The sequence below is a fragment of the Chelon labrosus genome, assembly GCF_963514085.1.
Source record: "Chelon labrosus genome assembly, chromosome: 3".
NCBI lineage: Eukaryota > Metazoa > Chordata > Actinopteri > Mugiliformes > Mugilidae > Chelon > Chelon labrosus.
The window spans coordinates 3,416,048-3,438,433 of record NC_140339.1 but is presented as its reverse complement, the minus strand read 5'-3'; the positions used below and the strand labels follow the sequence as shown (position 1 = coordinate 3,438,433).

Genomic DNA, 22,386 nt, shown 5'->3' with positions numbered 1-22,386 from the left:
TGGAATAAAATCTTTTATAATAATCTATAATAATCTGAGCATGGATTGTATCTTTACAGTTGGTAGAACCAGGACCGTGGCTGTGTTTGTGTTGCAGATTGTGTTTGTACAAGACCAAAAAAAAAAACCTGAACCAGTTCAAAGACTGAAACCTGAACTACTAATAAAGAAATATCACAGTTAAAAAGAATGTGCAACAACCCTGATATTTATGAAAGACAGCAAGAAACTTAGAAACCACTGTGAAATTATTAAACAAGGACAGGGAGGAAAAAGACAACACAATTTACAGTACTTACAATTTACCTTGCTCATCTTTTCTGTCAGGTTTCATAGCCTACATAATTAAATGGCATTGGATCATTAGTTTGAACATGTATGAATCTGATAATGGCTGACAATATACAACAGATGAAATGAAGGTTGGATGTTATTTTTTGAACTGACAGCCAATGTCTGATTGGACTAACGCTCACTCAATCACACACATTTCCTTCTTTGACGGTAAGGAACTATTTTGTGTTTCATGTTCTACCACTGGTTAGACTGGTTTACTAAGTTCATAGCACAGGAAGATAAGCGAAACAAATCAGACACACAAACCGTCTGGAAGCAACACAGAAAGGTGATTTTCTGTGGTGTTTTAAATCGTTGACCTGGACGTGAGTTTGAAAGGTAAGAATTCTGAACTATTCATATAGATTAGATGGTGACCTGTTAGGCTGTTTGTGACGTACTGCTAATAGAGGTGACAACGATCCATCTTATTTCTGTAAAGGTGTGCACAATGAATATTTCTGCAGAGAGAGAGGACGGTGTTTCTACCTCAAAGGCTGCTCTGTCTGAGCAAAACAATGGCCAGACTACTGCCGATAGGTGAAATACAGAAATTGTTGACTGTATATGACTGTTGTTCAGCTCAGAGTTCAGCTCTAAAATCAACCTGTATATGATGTGTTGAAGCCACGTGAACCAGGAGAGATCAGACTCACCTGTGACTGGTGTTTCTTTGAGGAGTGATCGGTCTATGAGTGAACCCATTAAATTCAAGGATGGAAACGACTCTGATCAGCAAATGTGAGAATTTAAAGCAGACGTTTTCTGTTGCATGATTTTACTGACTTGGAGGTTTATTAAATTGTGAAATGCACTTCAGTTCATAATCTGGAATGTGAATGTTTTTGTTGAAGCGAAGCGAGTCCAGACCCACCTGAACCCAGCTGTGTCTCCATGAAAAGCGACCGGTCAAGAAAGGAACCAATTTCATTCAATAAAAAACAACACTCTGATGAGCAAAGGTATGAATTATGAATACTAACTTAAGTTTGAGCAGCATGACTTTACTGACTTGGAGGTTTTTTAAATTGTGAAATGCACTTAAGTTCAGTTTATAACCTGGAATGTGAATGTTTTTGTTGTGTTGAAGCCAAGTGAGTCCAGACCCACCTGAACCCAGCTGTGTCTCCATGAAAAGCGACCGGTCAAGAAATGAACCAATTTCATTCAATAAAAAACAGCACTCTGATGAGCAAAGGTATGAATTATGAATACTAAGTTAAGTTTGAGCAGCAGTCAGATGTGATATTTATTTTAGTTCACGTCATGTGTTCCAGGAGGTACATTCTTTTAAACCTGATCAAAAGGAATCCATTTACCGGAAACCAGACTATTCTCACAAGGAAGCTATTGTTGGAAATAAAAGAAACTTATTACCCTCATATTTGAGGGTTAGAGCAGCAGTGATATATTCAACCATTTAGATGTATATTTTATCATAATGACAGTATAGGTCCAAGGTTGGCAGGTAACTTTGTCATAGCTATGGTTGAGGTAGTTTTTATATTAACATTAAAACGGTGAATTTATTCTATTCATTTCGATTCAGTTCAACAGATCACACGATGCTAATTAAGTTGATCAGCAACCATCTCTGTGTCTTTTTTAAAGTGAGATTTTAATCTGGTATCTGCTGCAACTAGTATTATTGTGGAGGAGACAGAAATGTTAAAGGTTACAGATGTAACCTGGATCCTATGAATTTACCATCACTCTTAATACAGTCATGAGTTTCCAGCAATGGTAAACATGGATTACCATGGATGGGACAGGGGGGACTAACCGCTAACTCCTGCAGAGAATAGAGAATTGCACATTAAAACTGATTTATTGACAAAACTGATGGACCTCTGTTAGCGCTCTCGCTGTCCCTCTCATCATTGAACCAAACCGGTTAGAATTAATCTGAAGAATTTGCAAACCCAAAGCAGTTACTTTTAATTTTGAAAACCTTCTCGACAATCTATTCAGGAAACTAGAGTTGAAATCATTGGTCTGTAAGAAAAGATTTACAACAAATAAAACAGAGAGCAAGAGAAGGTGCAAAGTCTGTGTTCATGTTGGTTAGGTCACAGAGGAGTGGGAGAACATGCTATCGGATGGTCAACAACAAATTTGGACAGAGTACATTGCTGCCTAAACTCTTACCTGTGATTTACTATGTCTCTCTATTTTCTATTCAGTTCTAGTCACACACTTCCCCACACCTCCCGGAATGAATCCAAGATTATCGGCCATCAGCATCCAAAACATCTGGATTCCATTTTCAGGGTATAACTGCATTTATTTCTTCTGAATTTAGCACAGCTGATTTTAAACTCAGCATTTACATAAAAAACAATGAGTCCAACAAATATTATGATATAATTTAACATGGTTTGTATGGGGATAAGTTAAACTTAATGTTTTAAAATTCCTTTTTGATTTTTAATACATTGGAAGAGCAGCATCTTGCTCCATTGTCTGGAAAGTCCCAGGCATTCCAACCTGTTTACACACACCTTGGCAGTTACTGCTTATAGTCTACGTTGGCTGAAGTCCAAATGTCTCCATTGTCACTCAATATAATGAGAAGATCTATTCTGAGCTGGTAAACAACAGTTCCCAAAAGAAGATGAGACATTGAATCAAAGCAATGACATTGTAGGCTGTAAAGCCAAAACAATGAGCTCAAAGACATGAAGACCGCACAACTGAGGGACACTCCAAGTGTTTTTACACACACAAGCAGTCACATATTTTGCTGTTAATGTAAAAATATGAAAGACCAGGTGCAAGTGAATACTTTGCAGCCTTTTCCATTGCTTAATGTCTGAACTTTATTTGCAAATGTACAGTATTTAGAAAAGTAGTTGCTACTTCATTTACTCTCATTTTCGAACAATAATATAATAACAATAATACCATCCATTCATTTTTGCATATAATTACCGCCTATCTGTGATTTCTTTACTACTGAATACAGTTGCAATCAAAATTATTCAACCCCCACTGCAAATAAGGTTTATTTGCAAAATGTACAAATTAGCAAAGGTTTGCAATAAACAAATCAAGCAAGAGCAACTTAGATAGCTCAACACAACTAATATTACAAGTGGTTTCTCCAAATTCAACACAAAAATATCATTTTTAATGACCACTGCATTGTCAAAATTATTCAACCCCTTAATGATAAGCAACTTTAATACTTAGTAGAGCACCCTTTTGCTGTTATGACCTGCTGCAAACGTGATGCATAGCCAGACACCAGCTTCTGGCAGCGTTCCTGGGGAATCTTAGCCCATTCCTCATGGGCAAAGGCCTCCAGTTCACTAATGTTCTTGGGTTTGCGTGCTGCAACCGCCTTTTTCAAATCCCACCACAGATTTTCAATGGGGTTCAAGTCAGGCGACTGTGATGGCCACTCTAAGGCTGCGTTCAGACTGCAGACGAATCTGATTCAAATCTGATTCCTTCTCATATCCGAGTATTTTTAGGGCTGACTGTTCACACTGCCTTTAGCAAGTGTCCAAATCGGATATGGTTCTGTTCAGACTGGGCCACATTCTTCACCGATCTGATAGGTTGCTGTAGCAACGAGCGGAAGCGTCATTCGCGTAAGTCAGTGTTTTTCAACCTTTTTTGAGCCAAGGTACATTTTTTTCATTGAAAAAATCACAAGGCACACCACCAACTGAAAATATTTTAAAAAAAAAATGAAGCTCTGTAGCCTAAAGTAACAATATAAAGTCATTCTTGTCAAAGTGTCTTGAATATTAATCAAATAAACACAAAGAAAAAAGTCTTATACCGTCTTTCCTCTAATACAGGCCCGGGCCTTTATTTGACTCAAGCGCATCGCGGTCCAGGCCTTTATTGGAAGGAGGCCAGAATTAGAGGCAGGCCAATTTCTATTTGAGCAAAACGAACTACGAGTAGAATTAATAAAAACAAGATTTTGTGTCTATTTGAACCTATAAAATACTAGGTTCATTTATTAAAAACGTACCGTTACTATAACATGGTATGCATACAGAACATTAACAACAAATGAGCGGCGCGACGCGGTCGGAGCGCACTGAGGACAGTGAGTCCGCTGCCGGTCGGCAGTCGCGCCGGGAGCGAGTGGGACCCGTCCCTCCCCGCACGGAGAGAGGGCGCAGTGAGCACTGATTCCACGACCCCAGGGAAGCGGTGAGGTGAGATGCGTGGGGTCGCTGTAAAGCTCGCGGCCGGAGCCGACGAGCCACCTTCGCCCCGAGCACTTACAGACCGACCCAGAGCCGGTTGCGGCCACCGCCACGGAGGAAATGCGCCCGGCGGGGGCCGGCCGACGCCGGGGAGAGGTCCCGCTGAGGGGATCCTCCCACACCTGCCGCCGAAACCCTGACCCGCCGAGATGGTTCTAATAATAGCCCCGGCCACTATTAGAGACCGGCCTTTATTTACCTCTGCTGACACCGAGACCGGCCAATGTTGGAGACTCGGCCGCTAATGGAATACAGGCCAATATTTTTAGATCAATTAGGTGAAACTGGATAATTTGCCACGGCACACCTGACGATCTCTCACGGCACACTAGTGTGCCGCGGCACAGTGGTTGAAAAACACTGGTGTAAGTGACGTCACGAACAGTCAAAACCGATCTGAGTGTTGGGAGCTGTTCAGACTGAGACACATCTGTCCATATCCGATACGAATGCGATATGAAACTACCTCTGGATGTGGTTTGCAACCGTTTGGCAAAAATCGGATTTCATGTTATCTGTCACTGTTCAGACTTCAAAATCGACATCCGATTCAAATCTGAATGGGCTAAAAATCGGATTTTGGCTGGCAGTCTGAACGCAGCCTATTATCTTCCAGGACTTCTTCTGAAACCAAGCCTTGGTGGACTTTGAGGTATGCTTGGGATCATTGTCCTGTTGGAAGGTCCAATGACGTCCAAGCTTCAGCTTCCTCACAGACAGCATGACATTTTCTCCCAGGATTTCCTGATACTTGATTGAATCCATCTTGCCCTCTACACGGTGCAGGTTTCCAGTGCCAGAGGAAGCAAAACAGCCCCAGAGCATCACTGAGCCACCACCATGCTTCACTGTAGGCAGGGTGTTCTTTTCTGTATATGCTTCATTCTTCCTCCTCCAGAAATACCGCTGATCCATAGGCCCGAAAAGTTCCAGTTTTGTTTCATCGCTCCACAGAACAGAATCCCAAAACCTTTTTGGCTTTTCAATATAGTGTTGAGCAAATTGGAGCCGACTTTTCTTGTGCCTTTGGGTCAGTAGTGGTGTACGTCTTGGAATTCGGGCATGGAGCCCTTCAACATTTAGTGTGCGCCTTACTGTGGACACTGAAACCTCAGTCCCTGCTGCCACCAAGTCTTGCTGCAGGTCTTTCGCAGTCAGTCGAGGATTTTTAACCACCTGCCTCCTCAGGACTCTGGTAGCAGCCATTGATAACTTCTTCTTTCTGCCATGTCCAGGTAGTGTAGCCACTGTTCCTTTCACTTTAAACTTGCGAACTATGCTTCCAACTGTATCTCTAGGAACATTCAGTGCCCTTGCTATCTTTTTATAACCTTTTCCTTGTTTATGTAAGTCAATAATCTCTTCTCTGAATGTTTTGGACAATTCTCTTGACTTAGCCATATTTCCAACATGCAATACAACATCACCATCAACAGTCTAGGTCACAGGTGTCAAAGTGATCCGTGAAAGGGCCACTGTGGCTGCAGGTTATCATTCAAACCATGCAGCGGCACACCTGACTTGGCTTAATCAATCAACTGAACTGCCTTCACACAGTCATTTCAGGTGTCCTCTTGCTTGATTCGAACAAAAACTTGCCAGCCACACCCACTGCATGGGTGCTGCATGGTTGGAATGAAAACCTGCAGCCACAGCGGCCCTTGCACGGATCCCTTTGACACCCCTGGTCTAGGTATTTGAGGAACCCCCTGAATTCTATTCAGGGGGTTGAAAAATTCTGACACTGCAGTGGTCATTAAAAGTGGCATTTTGTGTTGAATTTGGAGAAACCACTTGTAATATTAGTTGTGTTGAGCTATCTAAGTTGCTCTTGCTTGATTTGTTTATTGCAAACCTTTGCTAATTTGTACATTTTGCAAATAAACCTTATTTGCAGTGGGGGTTGAATAATTTTGATTGCAACTGTATAATGTTTGGTGCTCTTTAGCAGGCATTTGTGAAACCAACCAATTAGCAGTCATTCTTGAAGTCCTATAAAACCAGTCTATTACAGCATCTTCTTATAGGCTTGTTACTGCCCCCTTGACCCCCTTGAGTTGTTAAAAATATTTATCCCAATTGGCAAGGCTGTGTGTGATATTCCATTTAGGGAAATTAGTTCAGGATTATTGTATTGTGCACTTTGCTTCACTGTAATTGTTTTAATATCACTCTTGGTTAGATAACATTGCCTCAAAACGTGCTCCCTTTCTTGCTTCTGTGACACATGTTGCATTCAGAAAGGTCTGCTCAATCAACTTAAAACTATCCTGTTTGAGACAATGGACATTTATGATGTCAATGAGGAACGTCTTTACTGGAGTCCTATTCTCAAACATTTTCTCTAGGGGCTGGAGGAGGACATTGTTACTTTTGTGAAGCAGGAGCTGAACAGGCTCAAGAAACTACTGATTTCAGAATATCCAGAAGGCTCAGAGAACTTGAGAGAAGATGTTGGAGAAGAAGAGCAGGGAAGCAGAGACGACAGAGATGCATTTATGAAAATCAGTCTTAACTTCTTGAGAAGAAAGAAACAGGAGCAGCTGGCCAACTCTCTGCAGAGCAGTAAGACACTTTAATTATTATGCACCATCTCTAGTAATTTGTCATTTATTAATTCCATCTATTCACCTCAGAGTTACCTACATGGTAGGACATGTGAACTTAATGTTTTCACATGTGCAGTTGTTACGTAATGTGGAATCAGAGTCACAAAAGTGCCCAGATATATATGGACCTAACTGTATTGCCACACTGACTGATATTAGTTTTTTCTGTCCTCAGAAACTCATGTTCCAATTTGTCAACGTAAATTAAAGTCCAACCTGAAGAGGAAATTTCAGTGTTTGTTTGAGGGAATTGCCCAAGCAGGGAACCCAACACTTCTCAATCAGATCTATACAGAGCTCTACGTCACAGAGAGTAAAGAAGTCAGTGATCAGCATGAAGTCCGGCAGATGGAAGCAGCCTCCGGGAAACATGCAAAATCAGAAACCACCATCAAACGTGAGGACATATTTAAACCTTTGCCTGGAAGGAATGAGCCAGTCAGGACACTGGTGACAAAGGGAGTGGCTGGCATTGGTAAATCAGTTCTAACACAGAAGTTCACTCTGGACTGGGCTGAAGACAAAACCAACAACAATGTACAGTTTATCTTCCCATTCACGTTCAGAGAGCTCAATTTGCTGAAAGAAAAAAAGTTCAGCTTGGTGGAACTTGTTCATCACTTCTTCAATGAAACTAAAGAAGCAGGAATCTGCAGGTTGGAAGAGTTCCAGGTTGTGTTCATCTTTGACGGTCTGGATGAGTGTCGACTTCCTCTGGACTTTCACAACAATGAGATCCTGACTGATGTTACAGAGTCCACCTCAGTGGATGTGCTGCTGACAAACCTCATCAGGGGGAAACTACTTCCCTCTGCTCACCTCTGGATAACCACACAGCCTGCAGCAGCCAATCAGATCCCTCCTGAGTATGTTGACATGGTGACAGAGGTCAGAGGGTTCACTGACCCCCAGAAGGAGGAGTACTTCAGGAAGAGATTCAGAGATGAGGAGCAGGCCAGCAGGATCATCTCCCACATCGGGACATCACGAAGCCTCCAGATCATTTGTCACATCCCAGTCTTCTGCTGGATGACTGCTAAAGTTCTGGATCACACACTGAAGACCAAAAACAAAGCCGAGCTGCCCAAGACCCTGACTGAGATGTACATCCACTTCTTGGTGGTGCAGACAAAACAGAGTAATGTAAAGTACAACAAAGAAGCTCAAACAGATAAAGTCTGGAACGGAGAGACCAAGAGGACCATTCTCGCTTTGGGAAAACTGGCTTTTGAGCAGCTGGATAAAGGAAACATGATCTTCTATGAAACAGACCTGAAAGATTGTGGCATTGACATAACATCCGCCTCAGTCTACTCAGGACTGTTCACAGAGATCTACAAAGAAGAATGTATGATGACCCAGGAGAGGGTGTTTTCCTTCGTCCATTTGAGTGTTCAAGAGTTTCTGGCTGCATTCTACGTCTCTGTGATGATCATCAACACTGGTGAAGACATGCTGAGAAGAAGGCGGTTGGCATTACCAGCTGAATCTAAACTGAAAAAACTCTACCAGAGGGCAGTGGACAATTCTTTACAGAGTCCCAATGGACACCTGGACTTGTTTGTTCGCTTCCTCCTGGGCCTTTCACTGGACACTAATCAGACTCTGCTACGAGGTCTTCTGAAAAAGACAGCAAGTAAACCACAGGTGAAAGAAGTGCTCGTGCAGTATGTCAAGAAGAAGATCAGTGAAAATCCCTCTCCAGAGAGAAGCATTAATCTGTTTCACTGTCTGAATGAACTGAATGACCGCACTTTAGAGGAGGAGATCCAACACAGTCTGAGATCAGGAAGTTTCTTCGAAAACAAACCCACTCCTTCTCAGTGGTCAGCGCTCTGCTTCATCTTACTGTCATCACAAAAAGATCTGGACATGTTTGACATGAAGAAATTCTCTGCTTCAAAGGAGTTCCTTCAGTGGCTGCTCCCAGTGGTCAAAGCATCCAAAACGTCTCTGTAGGTGCACAAATAAATAATGTCATCATGTTTATGTTTCCCTGCAGATAGCAAGGAAACACTTCATAATCAAACTTTTTCTTCTATAGGCTCAATGACTGCAACCTCTCGTGGAGCAGCTGTAAAATTCTAACCCCAGTTTTAACCTCCAAGAACTCAAGTCTGAGAGAGCTGGACATGAGCAACAATGACCTGCACAGTGAGGGAGTACAGCTGCTGTCAGCTGGCCTCCAAAGTCCAGAGTGTAGACTGGAGATTGTCAGGTTGGTTATTGGTGATTATGTACATAATCCATCACTTCCATTAAGAAGAATCTACATTGTGCTCTTGTTTCCAGGTTGTCAGGCTGTCTGATCACAGGGGAAGGCTGTAGTTTTCTGGCTTCCGCTCTGAGCTTAAACCCTTCGTATCTTAAAGAGCTGGACCTGAGCTACAATCCTCTAGAAGAATCTGAAGTGATGCAGCTGTCTGCTGGACTGAAGGACCCAAACTGGAAACTGGAAATTTTCAAGTACAGTTAATAATATTAATGTAGAGATGGATTATTTCCATAATATACTGTACACATGTCAGTGTCATGGACCATTTGTCTTTCTCTGTCACTCTGCAGTATTGATCATTGCGGAAAATGCAGACTGAGACCATCACTCTTCAAGTGTAAGTTACACTTTTCCAGTATCACATATTAAATTAAATAGAAGCTGCTCCATCATAGGTTAGGGTTAGTTAAATGAAGTGATTGATAACTTCTATTATCTACTGCACTGAGGTACCATCTTCAATCTAACAAAAAGTTTTTGTACAATTCAGAATGATCTACATTTCTGTGTAAATATTATTCAAACCATGTGCACATTTTCACTCAAGGCCTGAAAGTAGACAAAGAGAACCCAATGGAACAAATAAAAAACTTTATGCTCAAGATTCAGCTCATGGATAGAGGTCACTGGTGGAATTCAGAATTCATTGGTCCATCACTAATGACAAGCCGTCCTGGCCCAGATTGAACAAAACAGGCCCTGACAAGGACATTCCCACCAAGGGGGATGGGATGAGGTTCTCATCATGATGCCTCTAATTTAATCGTGGATTTTTCAGGATTTGCAGGATAAGGGGGTAAGGACCCAAATGCAGGACAAAGCGGCGGTGAGGCAGGAGTTGGTAAAAATGAATTTAATGAAAGAAAAAGGACACACAAAGCGCTGCTAAATGGCAGGATAATCCAAAAATGAAAATCAAAACAAGAAGAACACCTAGACATGACAGGACCAAAACTTGACATGACTTGGCATAACTATACTAAGACCTGGCAAGACAAGACATGGAAAAAACAGTATGACTCAACAGAGGATAATGGGAAAGGCAGGACGATATATACTCAAGGGCAGAGGAGACACAGGTGAAAACAATCAGGGCGGGGCAGACAATTACACAGGTGGGAAATCACAGGACAGGAAGAAGGCAAGACAGGAAACAAGGAAAAACTTAAAATAAAACAGGAAACTCAAAAACATGAAACATGAACAAATCTCAAAACATGAACACAGGAAATCATAACACAGAACCTTTATGTGGGAGAGGCCTTTAGGTGCTTAGAAGTTACACACAAAAAAATGATTTGTAGAATTTACTTAAAAAAATCTTTGTAACAAATTGCACTCATTAAAACTAAGTAAATGTAATGCTGTAATATCAAGTACAACTTACTTGCCGGAATCAATCAAAATTTACTTGCTACTATCATTGACATTTATGAAAAAATTAAGTAAGTTTTACTTAACCATGTCAATACAGAAACACCATGGTCATGAAAATATGGAGTAAATCTTACATGTTTATAATAAGTAGATTTTACTAGATTTGTTTTTGTTTTAAGTACTCAGTTGTATTGAGAGGTCTTACACACCAAAATTATGTAAATGTTGCTTGTTTTGTTCTGATAAATGTTACTGAATGGCAAATTACACGGATCACACTATTGAAGTAAAAAGCAATTACACTTTTATTTTACCAATTCAAACAAAAATTCTCTATATAACAAACAAAATATCACTGATATTTCAAGTGAAGATACAACAAAAACACTGGGGTGCAGTCAATTTGATGGAATAAATATACAGACGAGCATCCATACCAACTGGACTTCAAGTACGGAAAGTAGTGTACTGACAGAACCACAAAACCTCCTGAATCACTACTATTTTCCAGAACATGTGACAAACAGAGAGAGAGAGAGAGAGAGAGAGAGAGAGAGAGAGAGAGAGAGAGAGAGACTCAGAGAGAGAGAGAAAGAGACAGAGAGAGAGAGCCTGCCTTCCTGAACGTCACTATTTTTTAGAACATGTGACAAACTTGGAAAAAAACAAGAAAAAAAAAGAGTATACATTGGAATGACTTCATGCTTTTCATCAACTATACACCAATGGTTCAAGAACAGAGAACACTACTTGAAAGAGAGAGATGGAGGCAGACAGGTCATCAGATGGGTGACCCGTTACATCAAAATGATCTTTGAGGGGGGGGGGGGGGGGGGGGGTTTGAGTGTGTGTGCTTGAGTGTGTGTGGGTTTAAGACAGCAATTTGGATTTCAATGCTTGTACTTTTGGTGTCAGCTTCATCCCATCCAGTTCCAGGAAAAGTTTCTGAAACACCTCAAATGTGTAACGCAGTGGTTTGGGGTATGCAAGATTGAGGGCATAGATCAGTCCCATAAGCAACATGCAAGCTCTTGCAGTGTTTCCACATCCATGCAGCACCTCCCTGCCTTCAAGAATGATGGAGACATCAACTGGATCCTCTTCGGAATCACCATGGACGACCATAATCTTCAAAACGTGACCAGTAGGATCACTGCGGTGGTCCTCCTGCATACAATTGACAAGAAAAGACAATGCTAATGAGGAACAAAACCAAATTCCTTCAATCATTCATATCAAATTCATTTCCACAGTAAATCCTATTTAGTTCACTGTGAGCAGGAGGTTGGGATACCACATGGTATTAAGATTATTACCTCCCTGGAGGGAGAAAGCAAAGAGCACTCTGTTTTTAAAATCAACCAATGAGCAGTATCTCCAGCAAACAAAACACTCCCCAACACCAAATGTTTGACTAGAAGACTAGATTCATCAGAAGGCTCTATTGATTTGAGAAGGGCACATCCATCTTCCTTGAATTTCCCCTTGGGTATCAATAACGTATACTATCCATCTCATCTCATCTTGGATTTTGTGATGTGATTGTACATATACCTGGCAATCTTCAAACAGTTCCTCCTCCTTCTCGCCAACATAGAGAATGAGGCATCGGATTAGAGTTTCTCGTCTCATCTCAATGCTTTGATTCTGTAAACAAATAGTGTCTGTATAGTGAACTCTAAATCATAAACAATAAAATGTCACAAAAAATACATCTGGGGGAGAGATAAGCACACATAAGAGTACATATAAGAGTCCCGCACGGGTATGAGAATTTGCGTTTACAAATACACTATATTGCCAAAAGTATTGGGTCACCCGCCTTGACTCCCATATGAACTTTAGCCACATCCTATTCTTAATCCATAGGGCTTAACATGACATTGGTCCACCCTTTGCAGCTATAACAGCTTCAACTCTTCTGGGAAGACTTTCCACAAGGTTTAGGAGTGTGTTTATGGGCATTTTTGACAATTCTTTCAGAAGCGTATTTGTGAAGTCACACACTGATGTTGGACGAGGAGACTGGCTCTCAGTCTCCGCTTTAATTCATCCCGAAGGTGTTCTATGGGTTGAGGTCAGGACTCTGTGCAGGCCAGTCAAGTTCATCCACACCAAACGGTCATCCATGTCTGTATGGACCTTGCTTGGTGCACTGTTACACAGTCATGTTGGAACAGGAAGTGGCCATCCACAAACTGTTTCCGCAAAGTTGGGAGCATGGAACTGTCCAAAATCTCTTAGTTAATGCTGAAGCATTCAGAGTTCCTTTCACTGGAACTAAGAGGCCAAGCCCAGCTCCTGGATGGCCCCTTCCTGTTCCAACATGACTGTGCACCAGTGCACAAAGCAAGGTCCATAAAGACATGGATGACTGAGTTTGGTGTGGATAAACTTGACTGGCCTGCATAGAGTCCTGATCACAACCCAATAGAACACCTTTGAGATGAATTAGAGCGAATCCTGGGAGCCAGTCTCCTCATCCAACATCAGTGTGTGACTCACAAATGCGCTTCTGGAAGAACGGTCAAAAATTCCGATAAACGCACTCCTAAACCTTGTGGAAAGCCTCCCCAGAAGAGTTGAAGCTGATATAGCTGAAAAGGGTGGACTTAAGTCATATTAAACCTTATGGATTAAGAATAGGATGTGGCTAAAGTTCATATGGGAGTCAAGACAGGTGACCCAATACTTTTGGCAATATAGTGTATGTGTTAGGCTGTATGTGTGTATATGTGTATACATAAGCAAGAGAGAGAGACAGAAAAAGAGAAAGAAAAAAGTCCATCTTTCTGCAAAAGTAAAAAAGCACACACCTGACTCATTTTAAACAGGAAAGGCCTCAATTTAGCCCCCACTTCACCCCCCTTGGCCTTCATCAGGAGTAGCAATTTCGGTGTGTAGGCGTCAAGTTTACTCATGAAGCTCTGCTCCAGAGAAATTGTGGTGATTCGGCGGAATTCCTCTTTTATCTGGATTTATAAAAACACAAAAACAATGTGGAACAATCAGTAACGGCTCCGAATAATCTGATGCTTAATGAGAATTATGTATTATAGAACCATTGTTACTGCCCAATGGAGCAGGTGACATTTCAAATTGTCTAGATTCACCTACCCCATCTTCACAAAACAATGCAGGCCATCGCTCTCTGAAGTCTTCAGCAGCTGGAGTTCCACTCACAACCTCAAGCCTTCGCATTGAAAACGTTCTGGACATCTTTTCTTGAATGACCTTGTTGTTATTCTTCTTCTTTACCTCATTGAGAAGTCCCGTTCTCTCCATCTCCAGACTGTTGCTAGTTTCTCCACTCGGATGTGGAGGAAGGTAGTTCACCTCTGCTTTCTTCGGTCTCTTGCAATTCTTTGCTGGATTTCGCTCACCCGGGGGTTTCCTTTTGAAGGAGTTGACATCCAGCTCAGGACATGGTAGTCCACGTCTTTTTATTTTGCTGCGGAAATTAGCCACCTTCCAAGTAAGACGCTGCTGCCACCCATACATTGCTGAAACTGAGGTGTTAGGCTCCCTAAGGCATGGATGCTTTTTTAACAGGGCTTCTACAACGGCCAGTCTTTGAAGGCTAGTGGGATAAGCAGTGTAATAGAAGATTGTGTCAGCAAGTTTGTCAAGTATGCTCGAATTCAAGTTTGGATTGTTAAGGAGTGAGCCATTGCTTTCGTAAGCCTTATTTCCTGCTTGAAGGAGCAATTCGGAATCATATGAAAAAGTAGGTATGACAAAATTAGTTGGCCATGGTTCAGAGCGACACTCTGGTGACCGTGGTAAAATCATGGTGTCAGCTGAGCTAACTGCAGAAAGGTCATCCTGGGAAGCCTGATCCTGTGACACTGGACAAGAAGAAACAACTGACGTGTCAAGGGAAGTCCCTGGAGATGAGGAAGCAAATGACTCATTGGTGGGAGTCAATGTCAGAATCACAGGCTGTTCTGCTCCAACTAGTTTGATTGTGTCTTTGTCCTTAATCAAATCTGTAGATGTTAGAGTGAAGAATTGGTTGTCAAAGTCTTTGTCTATGTACATCACTGTAAAGCTCCCTTGGAGTTGAAAATGATCCTGTGCAGCTGCTAAAAGTTCTTCTACAGTGCTGGGGAGTCCATCTGGTAGGATTAACTTGTGAACTTGTGTTTCTTCAAGAACAACACGAAGTTGAGCTGGGGCAGACATGTCAGCCATAGGCAAGGACATCTAAAAGACAACACAAAGAAATGATTTAATATGACAAGAGCAAATTTAGCCACACATTTACATTTAGCCACAATACCCTATGTCAAATGCATAATTGTTGGTAAAGTTCAAATGGTTAACATGCCAGTACTCATAGGAAGACAGGGGTTCAAACTCCGCCATCACATGTGTGCCCTTGAGCAAGGCACGTAACACCACATTGCCTTAGGGGAGACTAGCACTGAAATAATTAATAATTATAAGTCGCTTTGAATGAAAGTGTTTCAATGCTTAAACAAATAACCAAGCAAATCCATAGAACATTGGTTCCCAAACGATATATAAAATCTGGAATAAATATACAGTATGTTGAGGAAAGTTGTTGCATTACAATAAAAGGCACAATCTTTATTCACACAATTTATATTCATACTTTACCTAGTCTGACAAGCAGATGTGGTGTTTGAGAGAAACCATACGATCGCCTTGTACTGCATACGTAGCCAATGGGTATGTGTCAGTGAGTTGTGACTGCTCGATCACTTTGACTATGCTTGTGGACTCCAACTTGAAACATCTAAAATGCTCAAGGTACCCCGCATTTTGCAATTTCAGCACAAACACTAAGCTGTCACGAACTATGATGATTTGCAGTATTTCAGCAAAGTCGGGCAATCCACCCTTGGAGCCATACACCAAAACCATGCCAATACTGTAACTGGTGCCCTGAAATTCTGCCTGGTTTGTCAAATGAACAGCTGTCTCTTCTGGGAATTTCTGTGATAGGAATTCTTGTATGTTCTCATTTACAACCTCTAATGGAACTCTTGACATCTTTGACACAGAAACAGCAGGTTTTTTTACATTTGAATTGTGTAGATGGTATGCGATCATTGACTGGTGTTTTTTTGCCATAGACTTCAAAATGTTGCGGAAGCAGTTAGTCTGTCTCACTATCTTCTTAAAGAAGCTATGCTTAGCTTCAAACCGCATGGTCCATAAGGACACTAGAGGACCAAACGCCGTAATGAGATGCGGGTAATGCTCTAAGAAATGGTGTTTTGGAGTCAGTCTCTGTTGTGGAAAAACAATGCTAAATCTATGCCTATGCTCAGAAATCAGGCTATCTAGGAGACCGATGCTTTCATCTGTGTGGGTAGGTGACATAGCCAAGGCAACAACATCTTTGAGTGTCATCAACAACTGCCAGGCTTGCTCATCTTCAGGTACTTTGGTGCCGATCATAAATGGAAGCAGCCTCAGTAAGCACCAATTTTCAGTTGCATTTCCCCCAATGGTTCTACGCGAGGCAAAGCTTAGCGGTATACCTTGGGGACAATTTGTGCGGTCTTTCCACTTATAAGGGAACTGTTTGATGATTCGATTGAGCTCTTCAAAAGAGAAATACCTTTTCTTTATCAAAACACCTAGGCACAGAGACAATTCTAGAGGTACAATACCCTCGAGTAAGTCATGGAGTATATCTGGTGGGTAACCTGTTGTTACATGAAAATGACTTAATCTTTGAGTAATTGGACAGTGCCTTTTTACTCCGTGACTATGGGTGTCACTAGCCAATGCTGCTTCAATGTCCAACTGATGTTGCTGTTTTGTTCTACTAGGGAATTCTCCTACCCTAACTTCAAGCTCCTGAAATTGGGACCGTTCTCCAACACAAAACCTACAACTGTATGGCCCACTAAAACTTTCAACAAATCCCCCGACTGAGTGGGCCCCAAGGTTATCAGCGATGACAGAAAACACAGTGCCCTTAATAATTTCCCCTAAACAGGGTACAAAAATACCATCATCTTCTAAGCTTTTCAAATCACTTAATAATGGCTCTAGCACTTTGGGATAACCAAATGTCTTAATGTCAACTGCCTTGCACAAAACAGCTAGGTAAATTGATGATAATGTAGACCTTAACACTGAAGGAATATCAGCAAACACCCAGTAGACAGCGGTCACTTTGTGCTTCTTACGAGAGGTTCCTAAGGGGTTACATACTTCAAAATCGTCACAGTAGAGAAGAAGTGAAAGTCTTAACTCCTCTCCAGACAGAAATGTGTTTCCTTTGAAGTGGGAACCATCATGGAAACTAGTATAGTGACCTGAAGAACCACAATGCCTTGCACTCTTTAAAACTTTCTCCTGAATGTCACTATTTTCCAGCACATGTGACAAAGTTTGCAAAATTGGTATATATTGGAATGACTTTCCCTCTTTTGCATCAAGTATATACTCCAATGGTTCAACAACAGAGAAACGTTCCGTTACAAAACTCTTTCTCTTGTATGCTGTGCCAAGAGGACCTTCCTCACTAAAGGCTACACTGAGAGGATTTAACTGACAAATGCTATTTACCAAATCTGTAACCACCAGTTCTTCAACAACACAATCATGATTTTGTAATGTGTTAGAGACAATGTTTTTGATAATGGGTGCAGATGCTGAATGAGTAATAAATTGAAGCTCCTCAACAATCTCATCTATACACCTACTGGACACATTAAAGACACAATCTAATTTAAGTAGTAAGGAGCCAAGCTTATCAACAATGACTTGAACTAAGTCTTCACCCTCACTCACAAGCACGTCATCTGAGGGAATGTCACTTTCATCTAATACGCAAACACCATCCTCTGTTCCCTGATTTGAATATGTATGGCATACAGTTTCCTTGAAATCTTCAAGGCTGTGAGGATTGTGCTTTCTACTTTTATGTGACAAAAAGGTTGAATATATATTAGTGCTGAAGTCGCAACCTTTAAAAACACAATGGAGAGTTTCAAATTTTTTGAGGTGAGCTCCAAGGTGTTCAAAATATTGCCGCTCAGTGTGAAAGCTACATGAATTACATAAAACACATGAGAATGAATGAATTTGTCCTGACTGTTCTGTCTGTGTATGCTCTCTTGACAAATGTGTACGAAGGGCCCCCCAAGTCTTAAACAAGCAAGGACAATCAGGGTACAAACAGGGTAGAGAGCGGCCTTGACGAGAGTGTAAATGTTTCAACCTATAATGTTTTAAGAGCTCTAGACGGGTTGATGCCCTAAAGTTGCAATTTTTGCATGACCATCTCATACCATAAGCCTATGGGTTCTCCCACATTAAAACCTTTCAATCTGTCCTCCTTATACTTCAACTGGCTGCACTGGCTTGTCCTAACGCCTACCTGCAAATCACAATTACATAGCTGTCAACATTGAAAATAAGGGAAATTTCCCGGGTTATTCACACAAAATACGGGAACATTTCAACATTAAATATTACAGTACAGAGTGAACAATGGCATATAATAACAGCAGTAATATCATATCACACACACATAGATGTTTACTTGCCTGAAATAGACTAAGGTGCAGAGTCAACCTTATGGCACTCTTGCCTGGCTCAACCCGCAATAACGCAATGACGCGTGACAAATCAGTGATTCCTGTTGAGAAAAATACAATAGTAAGACTAAAATAATCACAAATTAATATTACCACAACATTTCCAGTCAGTATTTGAGTAAAAAAATAAGTATACTGTACTTATATAAGCATAATGTAACATTAGAGGCCAGAGCGGGCGCTCTGTTCCGCTCCAATTTCGCTCCGATACCTCTCACACCATAGACATAATAAAGAGTAGACGCCGCATTGGCTGCTGGGGCACGAGAAATGCGGCCGCCATCGTGAACCAGTCATCCTACCAACGCGTAAACCTAGCAACCACCAAAGCAACAACATGCCTGAGCACTGTGCAGCGTATTTCTGTAAAAATCGGCGGACTATTTATAACAGGGCTCGGGGGATTACTTTTCACAAGTAAGATTGAAAATGATTCTTTTTTTGTACTTTGTGAATAGGCTTATAGGTACATGTATGACGTTTGCAGCAAAAAAACCCGCGTGAAAATCAGTTAAGTATTCAGCGAGTTATGATTGATTAAATGCGCTGACACTTCACTGCGCCTGCTAAACAGATTACACTGAGTGGAGCGGCTGGGTCTGAGCCGGTCGGCCATGATGGTAGGAGACGCTATCGGTTGCCAGGGGCAACGCCTTCAGAACTTAACGGAGACGACTAAACATTTCAGAGCTCTTTAATTTTTGCGCGTTTATTATTTCGGCGGGACAGATCTACGAATACAAGAAAAGTAAGAAAGTAAAGCAATGGAGAAAGTTAAGGCGAAAGAAAATGGACCTTACGCCGCAAAACAGCGGTAGCATAATGTCATGAGCAGAATCTCAACTACTTTTTAGTTAACATTAATGGTTGGCCATTGAGCATTTTCGAAGAGGCAACAGTTTGTTAGATAGTTAGCTAGGCAGCAAACTTCAGATGCACTTCAGGGTTTGCAACAACATTAACAGCTAGGTAACCTACACTTCGTAGCTTTAACAAACAACATAAAGACATTTTTTAGAGAAGGTACCCGAGTGAAAATGCAGAGAACACACTCTCATCGACTGGTGAGATCGAAAGTAAGGTCCTTTCTTCTCATTGCAGCCAACCAAGCAATCCGGCATCTCCTCGTCAGGTCAGAGACTTGCTCTCCCTGATGCTGTGGCCATTTCGGTAACTTAAAAAACTGTATTCCATTGTTCCTATGTTTTCCATATGTGTCGTGTGAGGTACTGGAGCAGTTTTTAACGCAGCAGTGAGTTCCAGGCATGGTAAAACAGTGCGGAATTGCGAGAACCTCCTCTACTACCGAGTTAACAACACACGTAAACAATCATGTTTTGCCGCTGGAATCCTGCCAACATGGCGGAGAGGGGGAGGATCCCGCGATATCGAGGGGAGGGGCTCTGTACCATGAACTAGGCTAAGGCTAGAGATTAGCAAAGTCACGCACACACACAATAGAAAACATTCAGCTCAGATGTACACACAGAGCAAGCAGAGTGACAGTCACCTCAAAAAATGTCTTGCTTTACCTCTCTGTTACTGCCTGTCTGTCTTTTACCCTCTCTCTGTCTCTTTCTTTGTTATTTACTTAAATAAACTGAAATTAACTGCCAAGGACTACAAAAATGGCTGCAGCTGTGGCCCTGGCCTGAGGCTGCCATGGTGACTCTGCTGGTTGCCATGACTACTCACAGACACAGGAGCGGCCGACTGAACAGCCACCTGAGCGAGGAGCGGGAAATTCGCACCGCTCAGCTCCGCTCACTAGCTCTGGTAGCGCTACATATGTGGACTTCAGTGAAATTATAGCTAGGCTAGCGCTGACTTAACAGTTTAAGGCTCAAGTCATAGCACTACATTGCCGCCAAAAGTTTCAGAAAGTACTTTGTTTCGACTGGACCTCAACCACAAACACTTAGATATAAAACCTTTATCGTTTTTGTTTTGAGAGAAGATATTCTAACTTAGAAGTTGCCGTGCTTATTATCAAGATAACCTCCAACTCACCTCAAACGTTTGCAGACGTTAACTGAGTAGCCTAACTTTTGATCACCCGATATCCAAACTAACTGTAGCCTACCCGAAGTACGAACAGTATCGCTAATGTGTGCTACTGTACGTCAGACAATTATCAAATTACCAACATGTACACGAACTCGTATACGACCACAAATATAAAACAAAAAGGGAATACTCACTCGTTTCGACAGTCAGGTGCAGCAAAATGGCGACTTCTTCGGCGACAGGTCTTCAGTTCAAGTGCGCCGCACTACCACTAGGCATTGTCCAACGGCGCATGCGCGAATTCAAATGCGCGAAGCTTTATTTAGTAAAAGTTACTTAGAATTTTCAGGTGTTGGTAAATCATTTAGATACTACGAGTAAATATCTAGTAAAAAATACTCTTCCAAATCAAGAACATTTATTACATGAATATGTTGTGTTATAGTTTCATGTTTTTTTCTAGTCCCCACTGAAACTTGATATTACACTGTAAGAATTGCTACATTTGAATAAGTAAATATTACAATGCCTAAAAGTCATTTTTTTCATACCCTGGGTTCCTACTTTCAGGACTTATCTGCTGATGTTGATGTTTTGAGTCATATTTATACAGAAATATAAAATATGTGAAATAGAGCCATATTAGAAGATCAACTAATAGCAATGAGCACACGTCAGCAACACAGATAACATATTTATGAGTTCACAACATTTTCTTCTGTCCTATTTTCACCATCAGATTTCTGTGAACTTGAACTGGACCCAAACACAGCACACAGAAAACTCTTTCTTTCTGAAAACAACAAAGATGTGCAGGTGGTGACAGAGAAGCTGCCGTACCCCAAACATCAGGAGAGATTTAACGGCTGGAAGCAGCTGCTGTGCACTGAAGGTCTGACTGGACGCTGTTACTGGGAGGTACAGTGGAGAGGAAGGGTTAGGATAGGAGTGACATACAAAGGCATCAGAAGGAAGGGAACCAGAGACGACTGCTGTATTGGATGGAACGATCAGTCCTGGTGTGTGTCCTGCTCACCTCAGGGTTTCACTGCCTGGCACAATAACACACCATCAGACATCAACACACCCCCACCCACTGACTCCAACCGGGTAGCAGTGTATCTGGACTGGAAAGCTGGAACCCTGTCCTTCTACTCTCTCTCCTCCAGAATTCTAAATAGACGGATCCACCTCCACACCTTCCACTCTACATTCACTGAACCCCTCTACCCTGCCTTTGGGTTCGAACAAACGCCTGAGGATGGGACTGAGTCCACAATCTTCTGGTCCTCAGTTTCTCTGACTCTGATTTAATAATGAAGGTTACCTCCTTGGTAGAACAGCTCTCAGCACAGACTGAGACCAGCAGACCTGAGCTGTAATAGAGTTGAAGCCTACAATAAAAACAATAAAGACAACCTCTGGCTGTTTGTGGATGAGCAAAGAAATTTGTCCAACACAGAAATGACACAACTACAGGTTGTGTTATGAGTTATGAAGCAAACTAAGCTCAACATAAAATAGCATTTTACTGCTCCAGAGCTTCAGAGGACTGGATGCAAAAGCATGCTTGCTTCTCATAACCCAACTAGACCATTTCTCGCTAGTAATTTAAAAGTTGTCAATAAAACTTATCTACCAAATGTACAGTGATCAGACTGATAAAATCAGGACTGTGAATGACTGTGAAATCCAGAGTGGTGTCAAATTGTGTTGTTTCTTCAGGATCAACAAACCAGTACCAGTCCAAAGAATGAAACATGAACTAACCTACCTGCAGTTATCAGTTTAAACAGAGTTTAATATCTATCTGATGATTTGGACATTGATTTAAACCTCACTGTTTGGAGATGAAATGTTTACCTAATTTATTTAGCTTAAAACTCATGTGTTCTTTTACTGTATATCTGTAATTTTCTTTGTCATCTTGTTGAAATAAATGTTAAGCCTTTGTCTGTTGTGTGATG

At 41.5% G+C, this 22,386-nt stretch overlaps 1 protein-coding gene across 1 annotated transcript; it reads left to right on the top strand.

Annotated features, from left to right (window-relative positions):
* Positions 1 to 30: 30 nt before the first annotated feature.
* On the top strand, positions 31 to 22,370 carry LOC311485818 (NACHT, LRR and PYD domains-containing protein 3-like). Its single transcript, XM_084541456.1, has 12 exons — positions 31 to 675; positions 779 to 876; positions 964 to 1,077; positions 1,191 to 1,298; positions 1,427 to 1,534; positions 2,520 to 2,607; positions 6,914 to 7,130; positions 7,350 to 9,129; positions 9,219 to 9,392; positions 9,467 to 9,640; positions 9,740 to 9,786; positions 21,159 to 22,370. Exons 2-12 carry the CDS (start codon positions 788 to 790, stop codon positions 21,731 to 21,733), a joined length of 3,474 nt encoding a protein of 1,157 aa, XP_084397582.1. The 5' UTR covers positions 31 to 675; positions 779 to 787; the 3' UTR covers positions 21,734 to 22,370.
* Positions 22,371 to 22,386: the final 16 nt, after the last annotated feature.